Source organism: Drosophila novamexicana, unplaced genomic scaffold, assembly GCF_003285875.2.
Source record: "Drosophila novamexicana strain 15010-1031.04,08,12 unplaced genomic scaffold, DnovRS2.1 tig00000877-arrow-arrow-pilon, whole genome shotgun sequence".
In the NCBI taxonomy this organism is placed as follows: Eukaryota; Metazoa; Arthropoda; class Insecta; order Diptera; family Drosophilidae; genus Drosophila; species Drosophila novamexicana.
In genome coordinates, this window is record NW_020824831.1 from 347,960 (window position 1) to 359,206 (window position 11,247).

Consider the following 11,247-nt stretch of genomic DNA (forward strand, 5'->3'; position numbering starts at 1 on the left):
ATTTTTAGTCTAGTGAAAGTTTGATTAAAAAGACGTAATATGCATGTTGATGGTTCGAGTCGTCGCCTAGCTATAGGTTTTAAAGTTAAGTAATATGTGTTAATTAGCCAGATAATTAACAAAATTAAAAATGTTAAGCTTTAAGCACGTAGTCAAATATTTAGTCAGGTGAAAAAAACCCAATAACCAGGTTAATGTATTAATACCCTTGCCATAAGCCTTAATACAAGTTCCTTTATGTAAATAAGTGAGATTATTTTCACTGTTTAGAACAATTCGAGGTCTTGCAAGCCCAGCATGGCGTCAGGATTTATTTACAAATCTTCGCATTTCGGGAAAACTCTACAAACAAATGTATCCATAAATATCAAAAGAAAACCCAAATGATTGCTGGCTTTTTTATAGAGTTGCAGGGAAATTGTAACGTTGAAAAAAGAGCTCCTGAATATGAAATGAAGCAGCTGGACTGCCAGTGGAGGCCACACCCATCCCAGCCCACGCGGCCCAGTGTCTATGTGCGTGTCCATGTCCTTGGTCCATTGCCACTTTTGCGCCAAGGATAATAATAATAAAGTCGCCGCGCCTTAACAGCAGCAGCTGTATGCGAGCACTTCTTTAGCTGCCGGCTTCTAGCTGCTGGGCCCCGCCCTCCTCGTTTACGGCCATTGTGCGACAGCTGGCGTTGAACTTAAATTAGCCTGTACACACAATCCGCTTTTCAGCCCAAAAGTTCTTATCAGTGAATTTATCTTTCATACGGCAATGCGAAACTTCTGAGTGGCGAGCTGCGAACGGCGACCGAACGGCGAGTGGCAGGCAACGTGTGGCAAGTGTTAGCGGGCACGCAATACTTTGGCATTGGCAATTTATTGCAGCCACAAACAGGCGGCCGTCTGGCTGAGTGGTTGAGCCAAGTGGTTTTGCTGCTGTCGCCGAAAATAAACATTTTATCATAAAGAGATTAAACGCCGATAAGCAGCGACTCCCCTTAGCAGTCAGTTTGTGCTTTGATTTACGTTTTGCTGCTGTTGCTGCTGCTGTTGCTGTTGCATGCCCCCCGGTCGCCACATGCGTTAAAATTAATTTGCAGCATTTGTGTGTGCTACCTGCCAGGGGCATAAAGCAGCTACCCGATCAAGGTCCTCCTATTCGGCAGTCTTGCAGTCTCCCGGGCTGCTTTCAGCTGCAAACTTCGGGGTTGCCCGCAAAGTGGCCACATCCCAGGGGCCACACTTTCGAGCTCAGGTTGCAAAACTGGAGGTAATCTTTTTGCTTGCCCGATGGGCGGCTTCTTAGCCAGCCAGCCAGCCAGCCGGCAGCCGGGCAGCTCTCAGTGTCAGCTAAATCCCGACGTTGCTTTACGACAAGCCATCTTCCGCACATCTCATCTCCCGCCGCTACCAGCTTATCTCGGTTCGCCCCGCCTCGACAAATGTATAAAGATAAAGCTGCAAAAATATTTTAACATCCTTTGGCACCATGCCGGCATACGCCCCTTTCACGCCCACACCCACACACCGCCCAATCTTTGCACAACAGATGCAGTGAGTCCCATTGGTAAGTGGGTCCGGCAGCCGCAGCTCGACCTGCACTAAACAAAGTCTTTTGTGTGAGAAATTTTCATATTTTATGTACGAGTTGAGAGCGCACTGAAAAATCAGGGAAAAGCGAAAATAACAACAAAAACTAGAATAAAACATGCACTCGACTATGAAATATCCTGTATCATTAAGACCTGGAAGATTTCTCTTTAGTTAAAAGTGAGACACGGCTTTAAGTAATTTGATTTGCAGCTAAAGGATAATTGGGGACTCAGCCTACATGACAACCGAAACCCTGGCTAATTCTTAAAGATTGTGCGGCTAAGTAGAAAGAGCGTCGGAGCTAGCTAGCAGAAAGTCGCTGGTTCAAATCAGGAATACATATACCTAATAAAATGGGACTGGTGTTCTCGGCTTTTTCAAACGATTGCACATACATAAAATACCCTGTTTTAGTCATTTTCAATGTGTACAGGGTATACGAAATTGGCCACAAAACTGTTGCAGTCTTTTGTTGTTTCTCGTAATGGTTGTTTTTGTTGTTGCATTTCAATTTCGGCTGGCTAGTCGACGCACACTGAAGAGCTGACAAATCCAATGCTAATACGCTGCAAATGAAAATTACGATGCCTTTGGCCGAGCATTAAGAGTCGTTTCAGTTACTTAGTTAGGGCCGCATTGAAGCCAAAAGCTACGGCTCGTAATGAAATGGCCTTTTGAAGCGGCCAAACAAAATGAAAGTGCCTCGACGCACAAAAATTCTAATGAAGTGCCTGCAGTCTGTCTGTCTCTGTCTGTCTGCCTGCCTGTCTATCTGCCAGTTTGTCTGTCAGTCCGCCAGACGACCAAATGGGTCTGAGAGTCACTTTATTTTATTAGCAACTTGTTTGTGTAGCCTCTGTTCACAAAACTAAATATGGGTTTGGTTCTTTTGCAACTGCTGATGACTTCAAATGCAATTAGCCCAGTTAACAGTCAGAGCGTTGCCTTAGCCCACAGCACGTTAATCGGGCTAACACAATTTTCCCATTTGTGGCCTTAAATTATGCAATCAACAGCGCATTGAACTAAACCAAAATCATTTTACTCAATGATATGAGTCGAACAAAAAAAAGACGCGCCATTTTAGTGATTAAATAGATTTGGGAAACACACTAGAGAATATCAGGAAAACAAACGATTAGCTAGATACAATATGATCTAGAGCTTTGATGGATGAAGCGAGGTGTCAAAAGTACTGGAAGAAATTGCAAGCTAAAAGAGGGTTGAGTAACTAATGAAAATTTATGCTGTTACTTTTCAAGTCCATCGATTGTAATATTTTATTTCAACTAAGCTCAGAATTGATAAGGCTCATTTTATCGGTGCACACCTCTTTATAGAAGAAAGAAACTGCTCAATCTCAATAAGAGGTGTCTACTTCAATGCGTTACACATTTAATGACACCATTTGGATACTCTCTGCATGGTCTGGAATAATACCATGCTCAACATATAGCCCACAAGAACTCTATACAAAATAAAGGAATTGAGCACAGCTGTAATCTACTGACCACAAGCAAATCACATTTGACCACCAAATCACAAATCGCATTAAAAGAAATCACCCAACATTTAGGCGATGTGTTAAATGTGAGCACTGAAAAGTCGATAAATCTGATAGGGATTGTAATCGATAAATTTCCAGTTTTAATGACCATTAAATGATCTATGAGAACATTGGAAAAACAAAGATAACGAACCCGACTCCTGGGAATTAAAGTGTCCATCATCAGCGAACTTGATGGACGTGGCTCGTCATTAAAGCCGAAAGGATTTACCAGTGACCTGGAGGCGGGAGTGGGACGAGGGACGAGCAACTTGAATGGGCACATCAAAGCTGTGGTCAGTGCCAAGTACCAAAAAGGACTACTTAGCAAGGGTCTCTGGCGTTGCCAGGCAGCCGCAAAGCAGCTTTCACCAAGCTGCAAATAACGCATGAGTTTTCTTCTCTGCACTTATTTTTTTGTACTGTTCCGAGACCTTCTCCCAAATGCAAAGAGATAGAGCTAGTGACAGAGACCAAGAGAGAGACAGAGCGAGAGAGAGTTAAGCCAAGAGACATGAACTAGAGCATTGTCTGGTGCCAAGTGAGGCAATAAACTTGAATTGCTGGCAGAATTCAGGAACCAGGCATCAAAACGGGTGACTGAAACGACTAATGTCAAGTCCTTACATTCATGGCAATACGAATTTTACTCCTTACAGCGTGTCAAATTGCAGAAACCCATCCACTCCCGCCACACTCCTTTAGTAGATTTGTGTGTGGCTTTATTTTACGCTCATCTTTTAATTGTCAATAAAATAATCATTTGCAAACATTTTGCCACATGCAACCACAGCACGTGCCAAAAAAAAAACACACACACACACATACAAGACCAAAGTATGTAAAGCGGCAAAATTTTATCAATAAGCGGCGACAGAGGCTATGGGCGTGGCAGCGAGCATGAGTTGAGTTGGCAGTATAAAAGTTGCCGCTGGGTGGCTGAAGAGCTGAGGCTGGAGGGCCGCTCTTCAAGTTATTGACGAGATAAAGTTGAAGATTTTTGTGTGCAGTTTTCTGAAGTGGCAGACGGCAGGCCATAATGATTGAAGTCCTAGAAATCTGCCAGCTGGAGTAGCAGGTGGCGGAAGGTGGCAGCAGTTAGTAGTAGCCGTTCGTGGCAGGAGAGCCCGGAGTTGATGACGTTGAGTTGTTGACGCTGAGCATGGCACGGGCAAGGATGTTGAGAGAGTTTTGTTGGCAACGTAGCAGGCAAACCGCAGGATGCCAGGAGCTTAAGATTTTCCTATAGCCATTGTTGTTGTGCGCCCGCGTCTGCAGAACTGTGTGTGTGTGTGTGTGTTGCCAGGTCTAGTTTATTTGCTCAAATGCTGCTCGTTTACTCATGACACCAGGAACCGACAGCATCAGCAGCAGCAGCAAAAAAACAAGTAAGTGTCGGGAGCACACAACTAGGAGATACCCTGAACTCATTTTCGAGCTGCCTTTACATATATTCCAACTGACTTCTGCACACACACACAGAAACACACATACACTCTCGCCACTTGCTGCGCAATTTACACTGTGACTGTGCTTCACGCATCGATGCTTAAAGTCCGAACTATCTGAAATGTTCAGGTCATATATGTTGCACCCCAAGATCGACGCGTTTACACAAACGGACATCGTTGGACATCGACTCGACTGGATGAATGCTGATAAAGAATTGGTTAGTGTGAGGCCGGAGATGCTTCCTTCTGCCTGTTACATATATTTCCACAAAAACATGATACCCTTCTTAACGATCTTCAATGAGTTCAGGGTATAAAAAGCAAGAGAAAAGCAATAAAAAGCCATGCGAAGCGGAAAAAAGAAAACATTGTGGCCAAACAACAATGCCAATAGCGTAACGCACACTTCACACATTTGCCCACGCATACACACACGCACACATACACTCGCATACACACACGCGCATACAGCTCATCGATTTTCACTTGAACACGAAACGCCGCCGAGCAATTCTCTGGAGTCGTACAAACAAATGCGCGTAAATTTTGCTTAGCGCAAGTGCAAATACTTGACACAGCCGCACCTACAACAAGTGCCTGCAATGCTGCACACAGTGAGCGACTTAATAATACCCTGTAGGCAGACCTTCGACAAGGCTTAGATTAGCTGAAGTAAGGATTTAGAAAGTCGTATAAACGCGTGGTATAGCTTAAGAAGTACTAAATTGAATGCCTTTCGCTTGTTATACATGAATACACATGCATGATGGACTCAATAATACCCTAAGCATTTTGACAATAACGATTATCATTGGGAAATACGGCCAAATGCATGCTATATACGAATTAGAAGGTAGATTAAACTGTTAAGACTGCCAAAACAACTAAAAGACATATAAGACAGCACATACTCAAAGTACTTTAAGAAACTGGCTCTTTAGTGCAAGTTCTTTTTATGTAAATACACTGATATCTCTGAAGCAGTCTTACAGATATTCTTAAAGTCCTTGTTAAATATCGTCTAGAAGTAACAAGTTTCGTAAACTTGCAGTGTCTAAACTACATAGCTGTTTATTTTTTAAGTAAAAAAATCATACAGATATACCCATGAATCCTAAATTTACTTACAGTGTCCTTAAATTTATTACCAGAGTAACCCTTTAATCAGTTTTAAAATAAGCAAAGTGATTAAAAAGCTTCGCCCAATCAAAATAAACTGTAAATTATTTTAAATGTAAGCTTATTGATGCATATTGCATTATACCAAATACGTTAAATACCCCGTAAACACTCTTGAGCATATTAAATACTTGGTGGATTCACACTCAATAATTTTTGGAAAACGATAAGACTTAAGGGGTATAACAGCTCACACCCCATTAGCGATATATACACTGCAAATACCCTGTATATAAAAGTGTATGCCAACTCTTGAATTCCCCCATGCTTTGGAAGGCTTTTTGCATTTACATTTGTTGGCATTTTAGTCACATGTCAATATCCTTGAGGTTTTTTTGAGGGCGTAACTTTAACGGTTGACTTGGCTTATCTCAGTCCTTGCTCAAACACGCCTTCCTCAAAAGTTTTCGGTTTATCATTTTTATTTTAAATGTATTTGGTTTTTTATTTCTGTTGTGTTCTTTTTTCTTGCTGATTTATTTGCATGTGCTGGCAAAGCAGTTAATAAATTTCAGTTCCATTGAACTCTTATCTGGGACAGCTAGCTAAAGTTTTCGAAAATCGAAAGTTTTGTCAAAGTTTTGCCAGGTAGCTCGCAGGTAAACCTGTGTCAACTTGATTAGTTGGGGTTTAGACAGCCCCAGAAGCTCAGGGAATTCAAAGATAAACCAACGCGTGCGATTTGTGACACAAATATTAAAATGAAATACACTCGGTTCGCAGCGCTCTTTCAGCTGGTATTCATAAAACGATTTGCACTTCATCAGCAGACCGAATGATGTGCTTCAAGTGCTGGATGGGGCCTGGTGTTGGGGTGACGTCTAAGACTACTGGGAGTTGCAGCCGGAAATGCAAATATTCAAAGACACAGCAAAAATTTGGAATAGTTATCTTTGAGAGTGCTGAAAATTAAATACCCTAGCATATGGGCAACATATGTATATTTATACTTGGGAGTGTTGTTTTACTACACGCCGATTGTCCCTATTATTTTAATTGAGAATTTGGGGCTATAAAAGTACTAAGTGCTAAGCTTGGCTGAAAAACTAAATTTGATGTCTTAGTAAATGATTAATGCTTGACATTATTGAATTTTTCGAGCTAAGAGGAATAAAAGCACAATAACTATATAGCATATATACGATGTAGCGTGCGATCTTGCTAAAAATTTTAAATATATGTTTGAAATATATGATATTTACATATAAATATTGCTGAGTTAGTTTAATATATCTTTAAATGCATATAGTTAGGCATAGTTCATCGAATTAGGTTTTAGTGGGAGACTAACATATAAATCATTGATAAAGATTATCATTATATATAATTATGCAGCATTGCGCAACAGAGGGGTGCATAAAATGTAAGTAGCCGATGCAAGGGTATTCACATAATAAAAAAAATTAAACCCAACTAAAAACCAAACCAAATTCAACTCAACTCAACTAGCTACAAACCGAAATAATTGTTACCGACACTGAAACAACTTCTGTTGCAACTGTAGCTGTTGTTGTTGTTGTTGTTGCTGCTGTTACTGCTGCTGCTGTTGCTGTCGCTGCTGCTGCTGGCTGATAGCACAGACAAACGTCCCGCAGCAATTGAAACAACTGCACGAGAGGCGGCAAGTTGGATTTGGTTAGAAACGGATGCAATTCGAATAGCGGATGGCCGCTAGCTGATGGGTGGGTGGTGGAATTGCTGATGAGTGCAGCTGGGTGGCGCTGGATGGTTGGCTGTGCAAACTTGGCAACACAAAGTAAAGTTATTTGCGGTTCATTATTCACTTTTGGATTTTATTTCCTTGCGGTGCTGCTGGCACGACTGAGACAGACAGCGCGCACAGCCATCACACGATCGAAGCCAACTGATGGACAGCAGATTGAGGAACCGTTTTCGGGCCATGTCGAAGCACGTCGACTTCAGTTAACTTGGTCAAAGCAGAACTGCATGCAAAATGACTTGGCAGCAGCGAAATCGAAGGAACCACGGGCATTTGGAGGGGGGTGGGGGTGTGCATAGCGACATTTAAATAGAAAATTTTGCTGGAGAGTAAAAGCGTAGTCAGTCGTGGAAAATTTTTGCTCTTTGCTTATTCATCTTGCAAGTTGGGGAAAAATAAATTAATAATGCGTTCTTTGCCACTGACAGCAGCTGCAACCGCAAGGGATAGAGAAAAAGAGCGTGGGGGGCAAGTGAAAGAGAGAGATACCGAGAGGAAGAGAGAAAGATAGAGACAGAGAGGATAGCAGAAAAGGACTCGAATATTCCATGCGCAGCTTGACACCCCTTGTCCTAATATTTAATTGCATCTTTTTCAGCAATTCTAGCACAAAATGAAAATGCATGCAAAACGCGCGCAGAGGGTCTTAAAAACGACCCCTCCTCGCACCCTTCCATTCAATTCCCACCGCCTTCCACATCAACCCTACTGCACGCCCAGGCTGGCAGCAGTTTAAGCTTTCAGTTAAGTTCAGTCAAGATATGAATACTAATAGCCACTGGAATGTTTGAGTAGCCAAAAGGACATTGCACTGTGAGTGTAGCCGGGCAACAGCTCCCAAGACGATCTTCGTTTGCTGCACTGGGTTTCCTTCTCAGTCGTCGTCCTTTGGCTCGTTTTAAGGGCAGCTGCAATGTCATTACTCTTATTTGATACCGTGGACATTCGCATAAATGTCAGATTGAGTTTTGTGCGGCGCCAAAGTTGAGTCCTTGAAATGCATTTGAATGCAAAACTCAACGACCAGCCAGATCCCCCGCCAACCCTCCTACAACCACTCCATCGCCGCCGCAACACGAAACAAAAACGTTGCGAAGAAAAGCAATTAGCGAAATTAATTGCTTAAGTTTCGCTTTTGAAATATTTATCTGCCCGAGTGAGATTAATTCAACAAGGATATTGCCAAGGATATTCAGTGCCCAGCACAATTTGTAGAACTGCCAATTGAATGGCTTAGCGGTTGCCCATCTCCAGCTCAACTTTATGCCGGTTGACTTGAGAACTGGGATACCTGAGATGGAAAAGAGTGGATGCTATTTACGAGGAAATTAAAAACACGCACGCGACTTTTAAAGTCAAAAATAAAAGCTAAAACCGTATTTCTGGTTTCAAAATACGTAAGCTAATCTCGCTCATTTGAAGCTTTGTAATGCAGAAGAAAATCTCTTTGTCTCTCTCTATCTGCTTTGCTTATTTATAAAGTAATATCATAATGCTTTACTTTTCATCTCGACCAGTTCTTGGAGAAGAAAACATCTTAAACATTTTGTAAATATACCCGCTTTAAGAAATTATAAACTTATACATAAGTTTAAATTTCCTTAGCAGCTTGCTTTAAACAAATTTCTGATTAAATATGATTGCATTGGTATTTTTTAACTTAAACGGAAAAGAAATTAAGTGAAATTTCAGGTTCAAATCGGTTTGGTTAAAAAATGTTTGGAAAATCCAAAATAAAAGGGCATAAACGTACATTTAAAAGCCTGGTTAGTAACTTAGCATGTTAACAACTATTATTAAATGTTAATCTAGGATTCTTAGAAATATTTATTAATATTATAAAGATTCGAAAGTGTGTTTCAGATCTTGTGTTTTACTGGCAGAGAGAGGACGACTCTGTCTGATTCAATGCATCCATCTAGAGACTTGCAATTTGAAACATATATTCACGTATTGATATGCGTAATTGATTTCATCGCTTTCGAATTTTTATTCCACTAACCGGATTTTATACTTGCGCTTTGAAACATAGCTTGGATATAATTAGATCTGGTGACACCAATCTTGATATGTAGCTATTCGTATGGTATACACTTATATATATATATATATATATATCAATATTTCACTTTTTGGCTAGCCGCGTACTAAAATCGAATCGTAAAGTCCCATTGGCTCATGCCATGGGCTCATAAAGATCGGACTATAGGCGCCGGAGGTAGTCAAGAACGCAGAGTCCCGTCACGGCACAACATGCGCTCAGCTCTATGCTGTGCACTGGAATTTCGGGTAAGCTGACAGATGTTCGCTGGGCATATGTGATTGTTTTTGAAGGCTGGATAACTTAAAATACCGCTCTTCCACTTACCGCTTTCCCAGTGCTGTGTTAGCAGCAGCACGACGATGATGACAATGGGCAGTGTGCGGCGCAGGAGTTCGTTTAGTTGTGTCCTGCTGCGGATATGTCTTCGCTTGTCCTTGCATTGGCTAATTGTTGCCATTGACCGGTGTGCCGCCATTTTACAGCTGGCTTGAGTAAACTTACTTGTTGTTGTTGCTGTGGTTTTTGTTGTGGTTGTTGTTGTGGTGGTTGTTGTTGCAGTTGTTCTAACTGCTGTTCTTGTGGCTGTGCACTTGCGGCTGTTGCACTCAATTGGATTTGAAGGAGTTTCGTGTGTAAGCTTGCGTATTCAGGTGCATTGAATTAATTATATCATTGTTGTTCTTGTTGTTACTGTGTTTATAACGGACGCCTGCAGATTGTTGCAAAAGTTGCAGCAGCAGCAGCAACACTTACTGAATTTTAATTATTCAAAATAGGTTTTTAGCACAGGGCGAGACCAAACAGTCGACACTCGGGGCAGGACTCGTTCGCAGGGCAACTCCTTGTTGCAATCGCAGCCTCAGCCTTAGTCTCCGCTTTGGTTTCGGTCTCTATTTTAATTGCTTGTTCTGCTGCAATGCATTTTCCTGGGGCGTTTCAAATTTATAGCTGCAAAATAGAAGCAAAAACAATATATGCGTTAGTTTTTCCACATAACCACACTGCCCACTGCCGTGTGCTGTGAGTATGTGTGTGTGTGTGTGTGTGTGTGTGTGTGTGAGTGTGTATTTGTATGTGAGTTTGTGTGTTGTGTAATGCTGCTAAGCCGTTGTGCCCAAATACATAATTCCTATGCAAATAAGCGTAGAGCAAACCCTAAAATTTATGTGCGCGCTGCGTTTTTGCATATCTGCAGCGGCGTTTGGTGAGGGTCGCTGCAGTTTATACTATTTTCTATATTTTTTTTTGTTTTTTCATTTTGATACTTTTTTGTATCACGAATAAAACTCAAGTAAAGCGTAAAAAAATCTAAACGATGCCGGGCCAAAAAAAACACAGCACACGCTGCCAAATTAACAGAAAATGTTTGGGAACACAACATTTTTGGTGTGTCACCAAAGCATAGACCCAGCCTGTCTCTCTCTCCCCACTCTCCCCCCTCTCGCTCACTCTCTCTCTCTCTCTCTCTCTTTTTCTCTTACGCTCTAACTATCTCTTTCTGTTTGTGCAGTCAACGGCAAGCGAACTGAAATAATCCTGAAAAATATTGTTGGCTTTGATTTGGCGCGGCTTTTCGCTTGGATTTGCTCTGAATTTTCTTGTTTTTTTTCCATTCTCTATGTTTTTTTGCTGACTGCCTCTACATTTAATATGACATGGCAGTTCTGCATGCATGACACACACAAAAAAATAAACTAACTGCGCATCATTTGCTAGCCAGCAGG

General features: G+C 41.6%; 1 protein-coding gene across 2 annotated transcripts in view; it reads right to left on the bottom strand.

Moving 5' to 3' along the window:
* Nucleotides 1–10,749, bottom strand: part of LOC115764915 (lachesin) — an 84,505-nt gene extending 73,756 nt beyond the window's left edge. For both annotated transcript variants that reach the window (XM_030708217.1, XM_030708218.1), the window contains exons 1-2: nt 10,678–10,749; nt 9,848–10,471 (exon numbers count right to left, since the gene is read on the bottom strand). In XM_030708217.1, coding sequence (XP_030564077.1) covers nt 9,848–9,998 — 151 coding nt within the window. In that variant the 5' untranslated portion in view covers nt 9,999–10,471; nt 10,678–10,749. The remainder of the gene's footprint in view (nt 1–9,847; nt 10,472–10,677) is intronic.
* Between the last annotated feature and the right edge of the window lie 498 nt (nt 10,750–11,247).